Source organism: Oryctolagus cuniculus, chromosome 4 (assembly GCF_051225735.1).
Source record: "Oryctolagus cuniculus isolate XC-2025 breed Fujian yellow rabbit chromosome 4, ASM5122573v1, whole genome shotgun sequence".
Lineage (NCBI taxonomy): Eukaryota > Metazoa > Chordata > Mammalia > Lagomorpha > Leporidae > Oryctolagus > Oryctolagus cuniculus.
Window position 1 is genome coordinate 150,281,487 of NC_142870.1, and position 18,764 is coordinate 150,300,250.

An 18,764-nucleotide genomic window follows, 5' to 3' on the forward strand; every position below is an offset into this window, starting at 1 on the left:
AAGCCAAACCTAACACACTTTGCTCATTTACAGCAGGCAAGAACTCCCGCTGTGGGGCGTAACCACAAAGGCAGGTGCCGTGAACCAAGGTCAAAGCCACAGACACGTTTTCATTACCTACCTGGGGGCCTTTGCTTCCCAGATCTCCTTTTTCTCCTTTCACACCAGCCTCTCCTCTTCGGCCCTAAACACATAGAATTAAAGCATTATTTTCTTCCTAAAAGAAAACACTTGAATATTAAAGGCAGAAACGCTAAGTCAGTCACATAGACAGAAATTGGAGAAAGAGTTCCAACAATGTCTTTGATTCTGTCTTGATCTTTTGAGGTCTCCCTTATCTTGTGGGGGACTCCATGGTCTAACAGGAAATGCTGGTGGTTGGGCATTCATGGTCCGAGTGACTAGGGCTTGGAGGAAAGACTGCACAGTTGAGTTCTTCAGAATTGTTTTCTCATTATCCTAAACATCTTCATGATCCAAATCCCTGTTTCTTATGTTAAAAAGAGAGAAATCCTTAATTATAAAAATCTGAAGCTGGAGTATTTTTATAGGCTTTCTATTCAACAAGTATACTAAACCTGGTCTTGAACAAGATAGGGCACGTGGTAAGATAAGATCTAGGCCGGTGCCGTGGCTCAGTAGGCTAATCCTCTGCCTTGCGGCACTGGCACACCGGGTTCTAGTCCCGGTTGCCCCTCTTCCAGGCCAGCTCTCTGCTGTGGCCCGGGAGTGCAGTGGAGGATGGCCCAAGTGCTTGGGCCCTGCACCCGCATGGGAGACCAGGAGAAGCACCTGGCTCCTGCCTTCGGATAGGCCATCAGATCAGCATGGTGTGCCAGCCGCAGCACGCCGGCCGCGGCGGCCATTGGAGGGTGAACCAACGGCAAAGGAAGACCTTTCTCTCTGTCTCTCTCTCTCGCTCTCTCACTGTCCACTCTGCCTGTCAAAAAAAAAAAAAAAAAAAAAAAAAAAAAGATAAGATCTAGATTGCTCCACCTCTGGGATACCCAGTTGCCTATTAGCTGTGGCTTCTCTAGTTTATACAGAGAACCCCTCCTGCTGTGTTGAGTTCGAGCTTCTCCTTTAAAATTATGTCACAGGAAAAAAAATAAGAGTCTACAAAACAGAAGAAGTGATGCTAGGGTGACTTGTTAAGCATGAGATAAAGTTTCTTCACAAACCAAGTGGCAAATATTGCTCACTTGAGAGCAAGAAAAGTGAGTCTTCCTGAGCTGGCAAGCAACAGACAGAAAACAGCCAAGCTGGAAAGAGGGAGCCGACCAAGGGAGAGACGTGTACTGCCCTGAAATCCTTCCTGGACACGGGCACAACCTCCCTTCTGATGCCTAACGGTGTTGTGTCTGACTCTGGTGTGCGCAGCTGCCAACACAGCTTAGCTACTTTCATTTGTGGATCAAGGCTTCGCGAAGTAATGGGGCCATTGTTCTGCATAGTCCAAACAGTCATTTTGAGGGCTTTCAAAACTAAGTCTGGAGAGGAAAAAAAATCATTTTTGTGTGTTTGGACCTTCTTTCTTTCCTCTCGGCATTTGCTGGGACTTCCCTTCCCTTCTCACTGTTATTTTAGGCTGTGCTTCACCATCCCTGGCACTTGCTTCCTCTCCCTCCTGTGACCAGCAGACACAGCCAGCCATGGCTTGTTCTTTGGAAAGGAAAAAATGCTCCAAGCAGCTCCCCGGAGAAGTGGGCTAGAAGGGACAGGCCGAGCGCCATGCTATGGATCACCCCGTGGAAGACTCCAGCTCTGTTTGGAACAATTCTTTCCTAGAACGGAGCCAAGTTTTCTATACTGCAGGCTATTACTTGCTAAATTGACCACAATTTGCAGGCTTGAGGCTCGACATTCTCTTGGCTTAGAGCCTCCCTGGAGTACCGTAACTACCCAGAGCCCCGTGTACAGAGACTGCTACCCAGCAGGTTCACCCTCTTCTCATCTCTGGACTGAGACAACACTTAGAGCAAGGAGAACAAGTGTGGCACAAGACCAGACCATGCAGCTTCCTTGCTGTATTACCCTGGAATCTGTAATTCCGCAAAGGACTTTGAAGGCTGTAAGACTTCACATTTTCTCACCCTGATTGACCGTGATTCGTACCTGTGGGCCCCTAAGTCCCTGGGAGCCTTCGAGTCCAGCTGGGCCCGGGATGCCCGTTATTCCCTGTGGTGAGAAAAACCCAACCTGTTAACACTGTCCCCTGAGAATTATTCCTTTTGCATGCAAGGTTATAAACATGTATTTTTCAATCACAATGGGAATGCAAGATCTTCGCACAAAAATGTGATGTGCAAAATAAAGGCAAATACAAAGAAAACAAAACCTATAATTTCATTAAGTAGAGAAGACCACACCTGGTATGTTACTGTATTTCCTGGCATTCTCATACATATGCAAACTCCTTTGTACTATACTGTATCTAACTTGGGTATGTGGCCTAAGAGACCTCACAACTTACTTACATTCTCTTTAAACATCTCCATACCATTATCTCTTAAAACATTATATTTACTTTCAAATAGATGGAATATCTAAAGGTCAAAAGTTAGGCACTGTCTTGGGGGCTGGCATTGTGGCATAGCGGCAAAGCCACTGCCTGCATAGCTAGCTAACATCCCTTATGGGTGCCAGTTCGCTTCCTGCCTGCTCCACTTCTGATCTAGCTCCCTGCTTGTGTACCATGAGGTAGGGGGCAGGCTGCAGAGGACAGCCCAGGTGCTTGGGCCCCTGCTGCCCAAGTGGGACACTCCTGGCTTTGGCCTGGCCATCATAGCCATTTGGGGAATGATCTAGTAAATTTGAAGTTCGCTGTCTCTCCCTCTCTTTCTTAACTCAATGTTTCAGATAAGTAGATTAATCTTGAAAAAACAAAAAAGTTAAACATTCTCTTTGCATTGTTCTTGGACACTGCCTGAGAAGTGACGCAGGATAAGTAAGGAAGCTTTATGAAGATTTAATTTGGGCAATCAGGATATTCTAGTATTTTTCCTCTGCATGGCTAAGGTATTACTCTGCTGTTTTCTGATATGTATTACTGTTGAATAGAACTCTGATGCAATGTAATTTGTCATTCATTTAATGAATAAAACAGTCTTTTTATGCTCTTTAAATTAGAAGAAATACTTTAACATTCTGCAGTTTTATCATGATGTGACCAAGAGTGGATTTGTTGCAAGAAGGCTTCAAAAAATTGAGGAAAACTGGAGCAGGTATTTGGTGCAGAAGTTAAGACGCTGCTTAAGACAGCCACATCCCAAAAAGGAGTTCCTGGGCTACAGTTCTGGCTCTGCTGTCCACTCCATCTTCCTGCTATTTTGCATGCTGGGAGGCAGTAGGTGGTAGCTCAAAGAGCTGGGTCCCTGTCACCCAAAGCGGAGACTGAGTTCTGAAGTCCTGCCTTCAACCAGGCCCAGGGTTGTGAGCACTTGAGGGAGTGAATCAGCAGAGGGAAGTTTTCTCTTTCAAATAAATACAAATAAATTTTAGAAATTTGTATGTAGAAAATAGAATTAAAAGATAAGTTTATTATGATGCAAAAATTTTGAAATCCATGCATGAGGGATCTTTTAAAAATTCACAGAAGGGGCCGGCGCCGTGGCTCACTTGGTTAATCCTCCTCCTGCGGCACCGGCTTCCCATATGAACACCAGGTTCTAGTCCCGGTTGCTCCTCTTCCAGTCCAGCTCTCTGCTGTGGCCCGGGAGGGCAGTGGAGGATGGCCCAACTGCTTGGGCACCTGCACCAGCGTGGGAGACCAGGAGGAAGCACCTGGCTCCTGGCTTCGGAATGGCACAGTGCCGGCCGTGGCGGCCATTTAGGGAGTGAACCAATGGAAGGAAGACCTTTCTCTCTGTCTCTCTCTCTCTCTCACTGTCTAACTCTGTCAAATAAATAAATTCACAGAAAGTGCATATCTTGAAAAAAAAAACACTCCATGAATTTCAATTTTTTTGCACCAAAATAAAAATCTTTTAATTCCGTTTATAATGACTTTTTTTGAAGTATTTTCATATTTATCCTCATTGTATTTTAATTTGGGGATGTGTGTTTTGTAGAATTTGAACTCACAACTGCTCTTCCATAAACACTGTATGTTCATTGAGCTTCTGCAATTTACCACCAACACATGCACAGGGAATAGGATATAGTTTTTGAACAAAATATCCAGAATATCCGATTTTTATTAGGGCTTATTATATTCATAGTCTATAAGGGATTTTATGCAAATTGCAAGTTTCATAGTTAATTGATCAAAAATCTGAAAGAAAGGTCTCCTACTGAGTTGCTAGAGTTTGTTCCTGAAATGCAAACAAAATTAAATTTAACAATAATTGGGCCAAATTCTGTGTCTGGTCATGAATTTTTATGTTTTTGAAATTGAAAGTTCCCAAATATGTATTTTAAGATCTGATTTTTTGAAATTGTAGCCTGAATGTTTTCCAAAATTTTATTCCATCATCAGGAAGAATTTTAGCCTTGGAAGAGATTTTATAGAGCCATTATTATTCCAGTTCTTGACTAGACAAGAAATATTTATCACTTAGAGTTAAGAAAAAATATCATCTTACCTGTGGACCTGTCTGACCCCTTCTGCCACGAGTTGCCTAAAATAGGAGGAAAGGGTGGATATCTTTAATTCAGAAAAAAAATGCTTTTTATATTTAAGCTAGCAAAGCACTGACATAAATAAAAGTTCCCACAAAGTGCCTGACACATTCAACTATCCACTGTACCGTGAAAGCAAAACATTGCTAACTCTGAATTTGTATCCTAGGACCATAGCAATTGAAATCATAAACAATTGAAGTCTAAAGACACTTAGGAAAACAGATTGTGGTCAATAATTTGTCCTCCACTCAACTTTTACTAGAGCTATTCACAAGCTGCAAAATTGACTGATTAGATTTTTATTTCTTTTTATTTTCCCCAAGCACTACCAAGTAAGCCAGAAACTGGGAACAGAGTGCCAAGAGGCAGGAGGCCAGAGGAAAAACAGAAAAAAAAAATTGACTCCATGAGTTTCATAATAGATTCAGCCCAGAAATTAATGATGGTCAAACTGTTATTTTGAAAAAGCCAAATAATACACTTATCTGTCGGTACTGAAAAAAATCATCCCAAGCGTTCAAATGTACTCAATTCAGTTAATAAAATATCTAATCAAAATAATGATACTGTAACAATCAAGTGGATTTTTTCTTCCTACCCCATATGTAAGGGTAGGGGTCTGGGTATATTCTAGATCACTATTTCGTAGATCAGGATATCAAGAGACAGTGACAATTTGTTGTTTGACTTAGGAACACTCAGTAAGGTTATATCAAGTCGGACATTCAGGATTTGCAAAATGCAGTGAACGTCAGATAACCATGTCTTGTAGAAATTTGAGATGTTCCAAAAGGCCAGTATTGCAGACTTTAAATTCTGCTAATTGTATTTCAGTCAAAATTGGTTGGTATCAATAAAAGACTGTGCCGGTAGGTGGTGGGGAGTGGCATATTTCTTTAAAATACTGACTACTTATCTTCCCATGGAAGTCTAAATCCTCTCTATCAGAGGGAGGAAAAGTAGTTGTTTCCACTCCTTTAACACAGAGTTTGTCTGTTCTGATTCACTTTACTTCAGTTTCATTCAGAAAAATATCTCCCATGCACAAAGCATACTGGCCGGGAACCATGGGAGCATAAGGATGACAGACAGAAACCACACACACACACACACACAGTCTTTTTGATGTTGGGCAACTCTCAGTCAATGGGTTTCAGGGGAGGAGATAAGCACCACAAATATATACAAGGCAGAGTATGGCGAGTGTCCTAAGAATGGAAATGATAAGGATGTGGATTTCACAGAAAGCAATCACATCCAATTGGTCAAATTGGGAGACTCTTTCCAGAAGAAGGGATTTTTGAGATGGGCTTCAGAGCATGAGTAGGAGCCTTAAAGGTTGAGCCTGGTAAGAAGTCTTTCCAGCAGAGGGCGCAGTCCAGGTGATTCAGGGAAATAAGCGTATTTGGTAATGGCAGTGGGCCATTTTGGTCATAAGTGTGAGAAGAGTAGGAAGTAGCAGAATTATGAGGCTAACAGCATTGGGTTGAAGGCTCCTGCTACATTTAATAGAAGCCACAGCGGCTCTGGAGCAGGAAATGTACATGGTCAGACCTGGGCTTAAGTGGATGCATTTGCTGAGTACAAGAAGCTGAAAGGAATGGTACAGGAGGCAAAACAGAGCACGCCCAGTCTGCTGTGTTGTGAGGGACATGGTATAGACCTTCCTACTCACAGGTCTTCCCCTGGGTCACGGGCGCTGTGTCTTAAACATCACTAAACACTCATCCTCTTGTGTCCTTAAGGCTTGATTAAAATGAATTATCACAGCACACACTTGGAGAGTTCGCGCTCCCTTGGAGGTGCGGGGCTGGGCGGGGGTGAGAAAAACTGGACTCCTGTTATGGCCAGGGGTTTATAAGTCTCCTGCAGGGGTGAGACTGGAATCCACCACCCACAGGTAACAGAAGCATCTGCAGGAGTCATCATCTAACACCTCTGGGAATGGCTGCTTGGGATTTAAGCCCCAAATGAAGGTCGCGGGAGAGACACCTTGGGTGGACGTGAGAGACGGAAAGAAAAGGAGGAAACTGCGCAGATGATGTCGCCTAATATTTTCAAATACTTTATGTGAGCGAGATTACATCCCTCTAATTAAGATTACCCTGCCTTAACGGTTTGCCCCAGCACTCGCCAATGTCTGGCAACACAGGGAGACAGCCTGCCTTATCTTTAGAGGAAACACAGATAGGAAGGAAAGACAATCTCCCCAAAAGGAACCATGACGGAGAGGACCCAGAACAGGGTACCCACCCCATGGTCCCCTAACAGCCTGGCTTTCTGGGTGTTTACCAGGGCTCAGTTTCCTGAACAGGTGAGAACTGGTTTGGGACAGAGTTCCCAAAGGAAAAGTAGGCTATCCTGAATGATAAAACCTCACATTGATACTGGGTCATCATGGCAAACTCATTTGCAACGATGCACCACTGTCCTAGAGCAAATACCATGCCTTTACGGCAGTGCCAAGAGAGACAAGAAAGGCAAAGCAGAAGTGACAGCCCCTGGAATGAATGGGAATGAAAGCAGGCTTTGGTTGAGACTGTTGTTGCTTCTCGCTGTCCTTGGCGCTAGCCTCTATTCTAATTCTCAGGAAAGTCTGGTCCACAAACAGCCAATCCTTCCGTCTTCCCCATCCGCCGCAGCACTGCTGCTTGCTGACCCTATCTTTTCTCTTTGCCCCTCACCCTACTGCCCCCTGCAGTCTCCCAGCACAGCACTGAGAACCAGTCTGTCTCTCTCTACAACAACTGTTTTCCACAGTCCCTTTGCTACCTTCCCCAGAGAATATTTAGCAATATCTAGAGACATCTGTCACTGTCACAAGTTGGGGGTCCCAGTGACACTTAGCGGGTAGTGGCCAGGGACAAAATTAACATTCTACAATGCAAAACAGCTCCCACAACAGAGAATTGTGCAACCCAAGTATTAACAGTATTGAAGTTGAGAAATCATGCTCTTTGAGGGAGGTCATCTCTTATTGCTTTCCTTGCTCTTGTAGTCAGTGGCGTTGCTGATATATTGTAGGCGTTTAATAAATAGTTGGTGAATGAATCAAGCTCAGACTTGGTCCATGTGGTTTATTTCCTCACATGACACATCCTCCGATCACTTTCAGTTCAGTAGATAGATATCTTATTACCCTGAGTCCTCAGTACTCCCAGTCTAAATACATTTGCAGTTCTGCAGTGAAGAGTGTAGTTTTTCCTCTTCCTACAAGAATGACTTTGCTGTTACTACAAAAATTATATACTCTGATTTTTAACTATTTGAGTGCAGAGAAGACGCAAAATAGAACTCACCCAAGATCCTCTATCTAGAAGTTACCATCATTGACACTGGGTAATCATGATTTCTGACCACACATCCTTTAATGAATTTTTACAAACAGAATTCTGAACAGTGGGACAGTGATTAAAAAGGATACAATTCCTGCTTTTAAAATTAAATACTACATTTAATTTTCCTTGAATTTAACAGAAGAAACATAAGACAGAGGAATAGGATTGTCAGCGAGCAACATTTCTATTAATCTTAACAACCATTTTTGTCTATCTTGCCCCAAGCATCACCAGCTTCCTGTCTTAATTTTCTATTGTCTTATTCATCCCCTGAACTTTTTTTTAGAAGGCTTTTATTTAATGAATACAAATCTCATATGTACAGCTTTTAGGAATATAGTGGCTCTTCCCCCCATTCCTGCCCTCCCACCCTGACTCCCATCCCACCTCCTACTCCCTCTCCCATCCCATTCTTCATTAAGGTTCATTTTTAATTGACTTTATATCCAGAAGACCAACTCTATATCAAGTAAAGATTTCAACAGTTTGTACCCACACACACACACAAAGTATAAAGTACTATTTGAAGACAAGTTTTACCATTAATTGTCATAGTACAATTCATTAAGGACAGAGGTCCAAAACATGGGGAGCAAGTGCACAGTGACTCCTATTGTTGATTTAACAATTAACACTCTTATTTTTGATGTCAATGACCACCTGAGGCTCTTGACATAAGCTGCCAAGGCTATGGAAGCCTTTTGAGTCCACAAACTCTGTCAGTATTTAGACAGGACCATATGCAAAGTGGAAGTTCTCTTCTCCCTACAGAGAAAAGTACATCTTTCTTTGATGGCCCCTTCTTTCCACTGCAGTCTCACTCACAGAGATCCTTCAGGCAGAACATTTTTTGCCACCATGTCATGGTTTTCCATGCCTGAAATGCTCTCATGGGCTTTTCAACCAAATTTGAATGCCTTGAGGGCTGATTCTGAGGTCAGAGTGCTCTTTAGGGCATTTGTCATTCTATGAGTCTGCTGTGCGGCCTGCTTCCCATGTTGGAACTTTCTCTCCTTCTCAATTCTATCTATTGTTATAACCACACACTTGGTCTTATTTATGTGATCCCTTTGACACTTAATCCTATCTATATGATCAGTTACACACTTAATATGATCACTTTATCATGTAAAATGCATCCTCTGAACTTTTTAAAACAGTAATAATGTCTGAACTTTTGAAAGTTTGAAGAACTACTTGCCAGGGTTCTACTTTTCTCTTGAATAACTCCTCTTCTAATGAGGGTTTATCTGCCCCTTGCTTGTAAGGTTTCCTTCACCATGCATTGCAGCTTCTAGGCCTAGATCCTGAGTGCTAGTTATCTCATTAATAAAGATCAATAGATCTGTTTTTTTTTTTAAAGATTTATTTTTAAAATTGAAAAGTCAGAGTAACAGAGACAGAGGGAGAAATCTTCCATCCACTGGTACACTCTTTGTATAGCCTCAACAGCTGGAGCTGGGCCAGCAGCTTTCTCATTCATGTGTTGTCTCATTTTCTTAGTAAACGAATTGCCTTTTACCCTAGGGCCACACCTGGCTAACCTGTTGGCACTGAAGAGAGCCATGGATTTCACAGTGGGTGGCTCACAGTTTGTTCCTCCCACCTCATCGCTTCTGCAGGCAGCATGGCCTTGGTTGCTGGTTGCAGACAATACAAGGGAACACTTTTCAGCTTCCCATTCTTCCTGCCCCTCTGCTGAACTGTGTTCACAGCTCCTTCAGGACAAGGGCAGTAGCTGCAGAGAAATCTGATCCTGACCTGAGGTCTGAGGACTGAGGTCTGAGGTCTGAGCTGGTGTGTGTCAGAGCTCTAAGTCCTTCCTCATCAAGGTCCAGACTTAAACATAGTTGGCTAGTAGTTGTCATCACTTGTGGTTATCATTTGTTTCTCTATTTTTAATGTCTGTTGTTTTTGGTGAATTGCACTAAGAAGTGTAAAAAAAAAACTCTTCTACTTTGCCATTCTCAGCCGGAACTCCTGCTTCTCCTCCTGAATGACTTGGCTCAATCTGTAACTCACACTTGGGGCTGCATTGCTGAGGACTTGTGTGGTATAAATAATGATATGTGGTGATATTGCATTAGCCGTTAGAGGCTATAAAATACTAAAAGCACATCCTCATGTGCCAAGATTTCCTGGATAATATTTTTTTAAATCATAAATACTTTCCAGGGGTATGTAAGCTGGCTACACCCTTTGAGAAAGTGAAATGAACAGCAAATGCATTTCTTTATCTGTGTTAACCCAGCATTAGCAAATCACTTTTCCAGCAATTTTAAGACATTTCATATTTTGGGGAGAGGTGGAGGAAGTCAAAGAAGCCTGGACAACTAAATAAATAATGGAAAGAAAATGTTGTAAAATGACATAAGACAGGCCTAATTTAGGACCCTAAGGCAGGCATTTAAGCAGATTTCATTAAAGGCATCTTTGCTTATTGGATAAAGAGTTTATTTATAATCTCTGTGCTTTTCTATGCAGCCAAGCATAGAACATTTTAAAATGCTCATTGCAAAAATAACAAAGTAAATCAAGTAACAAAATAAGAATCAACCAAAAAAAAAAAAAAAAAAAAGAATATGCCCAAACCAGGAATGTCTTTTCTTTCTTTTTTGCCCTGATTTTTCTTAAAAGCCATGGAACCTGGCACAGCAACTGAGTGCAGACTTCATACGACATCACTGGTGATCTTGGACAGCATAGCCAGGAACCCAGACCCACACTTCTTCCCCTGCCTGGCCATCTGTGGTCTCTTTGCGCAGCTGTCTCCCTGATGGGTAATTTCTCCCACAACTTTCCTACCTCCACTGCAGGGGTCTTCCTGAGTCCCTGGCCTGTTTTACTCTGGGATAAATGCTAAGTGGGTTTTCCTGAGGCAGTTGACCATCCCACCGATGCCTGTCAGCCAGCCATTTTCATCACGGTATAAACTACCACAACAGAGGGGACCCTGGTCTAAAGGGCTCTTACCGTCTTTCTTCTGGAGCCTGGAGTCCCAGGGGCGCCCGGCCAGCCTCTCCTGCCCTGTCAAAGGAACAGACAGATGATGGCAGTGACCACACAGCACTGGCAAGTGCTCTTTAGCCTCAGCTTGTGGTTCAGGGACCAAGTCCACACGAATGTTGGGTATCTTCCCTTGGAACGTGGCGTCAATGTCCACGGGTCATAAGTCTCATGTCCATGGGAGTCAAGAAGAAAGACCGGACAACCTGCTAACTTGTCTTTCCCTCATCGTCACCGCTGTGGAACTTGCGTTTGGGGCACCAGCCACAGAGTATTTAAATCAAACTATCCCCACTGTCACCACAGTGGGTTTAATGGAAGATTCCCACCTGTCAGGTATGGTCGCTACTACATGTTTGGATTTCTACCTTTGGATTTCCTATTCTGTTTGGCTAACCTGTGTAGATGAATACCCTACTATGATTGAAACCTCATAAAACTAACAAGTCTCCCCAGGGCACAAAAGTACCGAAAATAATATGAGTCTCCTAGGAGACTGACATTAGCACTTACTAACAGTGCCCAGTAACATTTGCAGACGGTTCTGATGTGGCCCTTAATTCCCACCACAGCCATCAACTTCCAGAAGTAGGCTATTCACCCAGTTCCTCAGGTGAGAAAAATGAGATTTTTAGGAAGTGATCCAAGGCTGCAAATCTGGGGCAGGACAGATCACGAGGTCAGCCTGTCCTCAGAGAAAACTCTTTCTACCCCATCAGACTTCTGCCCCAGGAGGGACCATCGAGGGAAGTTTCTCATCAGGAAGATCCAGAGACATACAGGTTCTAGATAACCATGTTTTAAAATCCTAAAAACAGACTGCATCTTGTGGGGTTTCATGGGATTTGTCTCAGGAGACTTGCCTTAAGGTTGTGAGTCATCGAAATCTACCAGTTCTTGTTCTTTTTGTCATATCCTACTGATCATATGATGTCTTATTAGTGTATGTGTCCTCTGGCTACTAGAAAGGCCAGGAGCCCTTGCTACCATGGTTCTGTCATCAGCTGCTCTATCTTATTTATTTTTTAAAAAATTTTATCCATTTATTTGAGAGGTAGAATTACAGAGAGAGGAAGAGACAGAGAGAAAGGTCTTCCATCCGCTGGTTCACTCCCCAAATGGCCACAATGGCTGGAGCTGGACTGATTTGAAGCCAGGAGTTTCTTCCAGGTCTCCAATGTGGGTACAGGAGCCCAAGCACTTCAGCAATTTTCCACTACATTCCCAGGCCACAGCAGAGAGCTGCATCAGAACAAGAGCACCCAGGACACGAACTGGTGCCTGTATTGGATGTCGGGCCATAGGCGTAAGCTTAGCCCACTACGCCACTGCACTGGCCCCAGCTGCCCTATTTTTCAAGTAAGGGTTCTGATGTTTCTCTTCAGGAAGGAAGACCTCAAGTGTGTGGAAAAGTCAGTCATCATACATTTAGAGGCAGAAGAAGAAAATGTTTCTCCAATCTCACAGACAAGGAGGAGTGAAAGATCACTGTGCTCCTAACAATAGTTCTTCTTTTTCTTTTTTCTTTTTCTTTTTCTTTTTCTTTTTTTGACAGGCAGAGTGGACAGTGAGAGAGAGAGACGGAGACAGAGAGAAAGGTCTTCCTTTTGCCGTTGGTTCACCCTCCAATGGCCGCCGCACCGCGCTGATCTGAAGGCAGGAGCCAGGTGCTTCTCCTGGTCTCCCATGGGGTGCAGGGCCCAAGCACTTGGGCCATCCTCCACTGCACTCCCGGGCCATAGCAGAGAGCTGGCCTGGAAGAGGGGCAACCGGGACAGAATCCGGCGCCTTGACCGGGACTAGAACCTGGGGTGCTGGCGCTGCAAGGCGTAGGATTAGCCTATTGAGCCACGGCGCCGGCCACAATAGTTTTTCTATACCAACTCTATCCACTTTGATTCCAAGTTATGTATCAGACGTCTTGTACTCAATCACTAAGAACTTGAGCTCACAGCACCCACATCGTCATTTTACAAGCTTCCTGGCAAATGCCCACTTAATTACTTGTCTTCCAGGTTCTCCTTTTGAGCCCTTGGGTCCTTCTATGCTGTTGTCAGTTCCAGGATTTCCCTGAGAAGTAGAAAATGAGAGAAGAAAGTTAATAGGTTTTGAACATTTCTCCTTAAAATATAACTGAAGCATAATGCATTTAACTGTCCCTCAAAAAGTTCACAAGACACTTGAAAACAGATTCAAATTTCAGACGATTTAGAAGTTTTCTTTTCTTCCTGTGCTTGGTGTTAGCAGAGGGATCACAGAGATCTCAGGTGAGCGTGTGGGGAGAAAGCGGGGACTCAGCGTGGAAGGCAGAGCCAAAGGAAGCCAGGGTGATGCGGCTCAGATGGACGGCAGTGTCGTCCTAGGTGTGGAGGGACCTCTTATTGCTATTGCCACTTTTACATTTACTTTGTTCACACTTCAGGGTTGGTGGATCTCACTCTCCCCTGCCCTTGGGAGAAGGCAAATTGTTGGCACTGCCCCACTGTAGGAATGGGAAAACGTTGAGTGATGCTGAGGACTGCCCCTGGCGCCCACTCTTACTTTGCTTTGATGTCCCATAAACTCACCCTCATTTTTTTTTTTTTTGTTTTAGATTTCAGGAAATTCTGGAATCATGAGTTTTCTCTAGTAGTCAAGGAAATGTTCCAACAGAAACTCAGTCAAAATGGGCACAGAGCTGGAACATTATCCTTAGTGGCCCAAACCAAAGGCTTTCTTTTTTGAGTAGTAGGGACAATGCATACCCTGTCTAGGCTGAGACAGTTGACTGAGCTGGTTGATTCAGTCAATGCTTCCCTACACTGAGAAGGGACAATAATTATCCAATTCCATGGAGTGCCAGCTGCTGGGCTGTCAACTGTCAGCAGCCCAGATTGCCTTCATCAATCAATAAGCAATTTGCAATCACCAACAGAGATACATCATTGATCCAGATATGTAATAAACTCTTTGAATAAGCAGTTTTTCCTCAGTGGTAGAGATTATAGATTAAAGGGATCAAAGAGATGGACTTGAAATTTATTTGATATAACCGATATTACTAAAGTATACATAAAATTAAGAATTTTCTCTATTTTTTCTTCCCTATATTTAAGTATCGGTCTCTAAAAACCAAGTAGTGTATACTTAAATTATAACATTAGAAAACTGTATTTTGGTGAAAAGGGACAAGTGGGGAAAAGGGAATGTAAGCCCAGAGTTTTATGCCACTAGACATGTCAGCCCCTTATGATTACCCAATTCTAAAGGATTTGGTGGAGGAAGTCACATAAGAAAGGATCACATCAGAACATTTTACAGAACCACACCAACTTCTCGTGGACAGCTGCTTGGCCAATGTAGGTTGGGACTTGGTTAGTTTTCCCATAGCTATGCAACCTGACAAAAGAGCGCTGTTGGACATGCTCATGACTAAACATGGATTCTAACAGTGACCAGTTAGGCCAGTTTTCTGCAGATGCAAGATTAAAAGAATACATATTTCAGTAAAAATGGGAAACTCCAAACAACCAGATGAACTTCCATGTGATCACAGATTCAATCTGAGTAGGCTGAGATTTTCAGCAAATTTGTACCATCTGCATGCATTCCTGTAAATAACACGATCATATGTGTGCTCTGTTTATTCTATCAATCTTTATCTCCTGAGTTTTGCCCTAATTAATAATCCACTAGAACTACACTTAATGAAGTACACAGAGTTGTCTTAGATTTGAGATTCACACATGCCCAAATGAGTGGGAAGAACTGTTATGCACTAAAGTTAGGATAACGGGGGTGGGCAATTCGCTTAGTGGCTAAGACTGCTTGGGATGCTGGTTATCCATATTGGAGTGCCTGGGCTGGAGTACTGCCTCTTCTTCCAACGCAGCTTCTTGCTAATAGTGGGGGAGGCATCTGGTAACGGCACCAGTACTTGAGTCCCTGCCACCTACATGGGAGATCAGGACTGCATTCTGGGCTCGTGGCTTTGGCCTGGCCCAGCCCTCACTGTTGCAGGTATTTGGTGGTAGTCAGTCGATGGAAGATCTCGGTCAGTCCCTATATCTCTATCTCTGTCTCTATCTCTATCTCTATCTCTATCTCTATCTCTATCTCTATCTCTATCTCTATCTCTATCTCTATCTCTATCTCTGCCTGTCTTTCTTTTCTTTTTTTTTTCTTTTCTTTTTTTTTTTTTGACAGGCAGAGTGGACAGTGAGAGAGAGAGAGACAGAGAGAAAGGTCTTCCTTTGCCGTTGGTTCACCCTTCAATGGCCGCCGTGGCCGGTGCGCTGCGGCCAGCGCATCACACTGATACAAAGCCAGGATCCAGGTGCTTCTCCTGGTCTCCCATGGGGTGCAGGGCCCAAGTACTTGGGCCATCCTCCACTGCACTCCCGGGCCACAGCAGAGAGCTGGCCTGGAAGAGGGGCAACCAGGACAGAATCCGGCGCCCCAACCGGGACTAGAACCTGGTGTGCTGGCGCCGCAAGGCAGAAGATTAGCCTAGTGAGCCATGGCACCGGCTATCTCTGTCTTTCAAATGAAGTGAAAATAAATTAAAATGTTTTAATAACCGAAAACATAAAGTTCAGATGGTGAAAGAGAAGAGAAAGAGAAATCCTTATAGGTTGAATTTTCAGCCATTTTTAAGTCATAGAACATTTTTTTGAAGATTTATTTTATTTATTTGACAGGGAGAGAGAGAGGGAGAGAGAGGGCGGGGGATGAGAGAGAGAGAGAGAGAATGATTTTCCATCGCAAATGGCTGCAACAGCCAGGGCTGGGCCAGGCTAAAGGCAGAAGCCAGGAGCTTCTGCTGGGCTTCCCACACGGGTGTAGGAGCCTAATCACTGGGGCCATTAGCAGGGAACTGAACTGGAAGTGCAGCATTTGGGACTCGAACCAGCAACCACATGGGATGCCAGTGCTGCAAGTGGTGGCTTAACCCGCTACATCACAATACTGGCTCCAGAACATTTCTTTTAAAATAAAAATTCTTTCACATTCTTCAACTTCGTTTGAAAATGGTATATAATTATACAGTTGATAGACAATTAAGGAGAAATTCTGATGAAAGTCAATGGAAACTGTGCATCAACTTGTCAAGTGAATTTTTGGTCATTATACAGAGATAACTGACATGTCTTTGCACTTGAACTGGTGTTTCTTAATTAGTCTTATTTGTGGATAGTTCCCTGGATCTAAATTAGACACTGAAGCTGTTTGAAAGCTCTCAGTTCACCAGATCCTTATCAGAAGACGTCCCTTAGCAAGCAATGTTATCTTCAAGTGCCAATGCCTCTGCTTTTTAAATAAATTTATCTTCAGTGCATACCTTACATTAACGAGTACATTGCACCAAATTCTTTCTCTGATCAACCCACTGTATATAGACAGAGGATATATTAAAGAAAAAGTCCTAAAAGAATCTATAGAAGTAAAATTGACACTTTGAGATGTGATGACATTGAACAGTCCTTTTTTCGACTGTTGAGGAGTTTTTTTTTCTATACTATTCATTGAACTCTTTACTTAGTATTGAGTTAATGTTATGTGTATAAAGTTAGTTGAAAATATATCTTAGTAAAAAAATAAGAATGGGAATAGGAGAGGGAGGAAGAGGAAGGGTGTAAGTGTGGGTGGGAGGGCACGTAGAGTGGGAAGTATCTTTTTCCTAAATTTATAATTATGAAATGTGTGAACTGTGTATACCTTAATGAAAAGGTTTCTGGGAAATATCCTTGTTAGCATTTGTTCTTGTAAACTTTGGCCACTCTGATGGATCTATAGTACACTGCTCTCATACATTGCTGGGAGAAAGGTAAATCAGTACAAACAATTGTTGCTACAACTCTTTGACTGTAAAGACTTAAGCCAAGTATGGACATACACATTGAGATCCAGAAATTCTATTCCTAAAGTATAGGCCCAACAGAAATGTGTATAAAAGTACATCAAAAAATGATGACACTAGGGACAAGTGGGGAAAAGGGAATAGTAGCATGAAATGGAAACAACTCAAGCATTTGTTACTATAATGGAAGACTGAAGCATAGTGGATTCACACAATGGACTACTACACAGCAGCGAAGTTGAGCCAACTGTTGTTATACACAACTCATGGATGAAATCTCACAAGTGTTCAGTAAGACAATCCTGAAGCAGAAGAATACACACTATGTGATTCCACTATAGTTCACCTATTCTTGGTTTATAATGTATGGTGCCGTAAGAGTGATAACCTTAGGGAGGCTGGTGGGATATTGATAAGGTCTTATTATTTTTTTTTAGATTTATTTATTTGAAAGGCAAAGTTACAGAGACGTAGAGGTAGAGGTAGAGAGAGAGAGAGAGAGAGAGAGAGAGGTCTTCCATTCACTGGTTCACTTCCCAAGTGGCTGCAACGGCCAGATCTGAAGCTAGGAGCCAGGAGCCTCCTCTGGGTCTCCCACATGGGTGCAGGGGCCCAAGGACTTGGTCCATCTTCCACTGCTTTCCCAGGCCATAGCAGAGAGCTAGATCAGAAGTGGAGCAGCTGGGACTTGAACTGACGCCTATGTGGGATGCCGGCACTGCAGGTGGTGGCTTTACCTGCTACACCACCGTGCTGGCCCCAAAGTCCTGTTATTTTTGCTCAAGCGGTTGTGACACAGGTGTCTCCACACTCATCAAGCTGTGAATGCATAGTTTGTTCACTTTTCTGGTGTATGTTACAGTTCAACAAACATTTAGAAACAAACTCAAGTTCCAATTCATTGAAGTTTGGGGGATTTACGTGTGGGCATGGAGATGCAGATCCTATAGAACGGATGTTCCCCTGGAGGTGGCCTTCTTCCTATACTTCCTGTGTTGTTTCTGTTGTGGGTCAAGCCTACTCAACTGAGGGAGGAGGAGCTTTGTGTCACAAGTTTTGTTGAAGAAAACCATACCTGATTGCTCAGATTCAGGGAGATGAGGCTAATATTCTTAATTGCGAATGCCTTTTCTTAAACAAAGGAGAAGGGGCTGGCACTGTGGCGTAGCAGGTAAAGCCACTGCCTGCAGTGCCGGCTTCCCATTCGGGCGTCAGCTCAAGTGTAGCTGCTCCATTTCTCATCCAGCTCTCTGCTGTGGCCTGGGAAAGCAGAGGAACATGGCCCAAGTGCTTGGGCCCCTGCACCCACGTGGGAGACCTGGAAGAAGTTCCTGGTTCCTGGTTTAGGATCAGCGCAGTTCTAGCTGTAGTGACCATCTAGGGAGTGAACCAGCAGATGGAAGACCTCTCTCTCTGTCTCTGCCTTGTTGTAATTCTGCCTTTCAAATAAATAAATAAATCTTAAAAAAAAAAAGAAAGAAAAGAGACTATGGGGTGAATATTACAGTGTAGTAGGGTAAGCTGCCACTCAGAGTGCCCATTCCCCACACTGGACTGCTGGTTCAAACTGAAGCTGCTCTGCTTCTGGAACCAGCTTCCTCCTAAGGTGCTTGGGAGGCAGAGGCAGCGGATTAGGGCTCAGTAACTGGGCCCCTATGACCCATGTGGGAGACCCACATGGAGTTCTGGGCTCCTGGCTTTGGCCAGTTCCAGTCCAGTTGTTCTGGGCATTAGAGAAGTGAACCAGAAGATATTTCTCTCTTTCTCTCTCTGTCTGTCTCTCTCTGTCTCTGCCTCTCTCTCTCTCTCTCTCTCTCTCTCTCTCTCTCTAATGCCCTGTGTTTCCTTTTAAGCACATCAAAAAAGGAGAAGGCTATGTTTCTTCCATTCTTGTCCCCTTTTTGAGATACTTGGAAGACAATGGAGTAGACTGGAATTCCTTCATGGCACCCAAGCTC

General features: G+C 43.5%; 1 protein-coding gene across 6 annotated transcripts in view; it reads right to left on the reverse strand.

The window, feature by feature from the left end:
* The window catches only part of COL6A6 (collagen type VI alpha 6 chain), a 318,899-nt gene that overhangs the window by 54,449 nt on the left and 245,686 nt on the right, over positions 1 to 18,764 (reverse strand). For all 6 annotated transcript variants that reach the window (XM_089332262.1, XM_089332263.1, XM_089332260.1 and 3 more), the window contains 5 exons: positions 12,972 to 13,037; positions 10,935 to 10,988; positions 4,584 to 4,619; positions 2,116 to 2,178; positions 122 to 184 (listed from right to left, as the gene is read on the reverse strand). In XM_089332262.1, the coding sequence (XP_089188388.1) occupies positions 122 to 184; positions 2,116 to 2,178; positions 4,584 to 4,619; positions 10,935 to 10,988; positions 12,972 to 13,037 (282 nt within the window). The remainder of the gene's footprint in view (positions 1 to 121; positions 185 to 2,115; positions 2,179 to 4,583; positions 4,620 to 10,934; positions 10,989 to 12,971; positions 13,038 to 18,764) is intronic.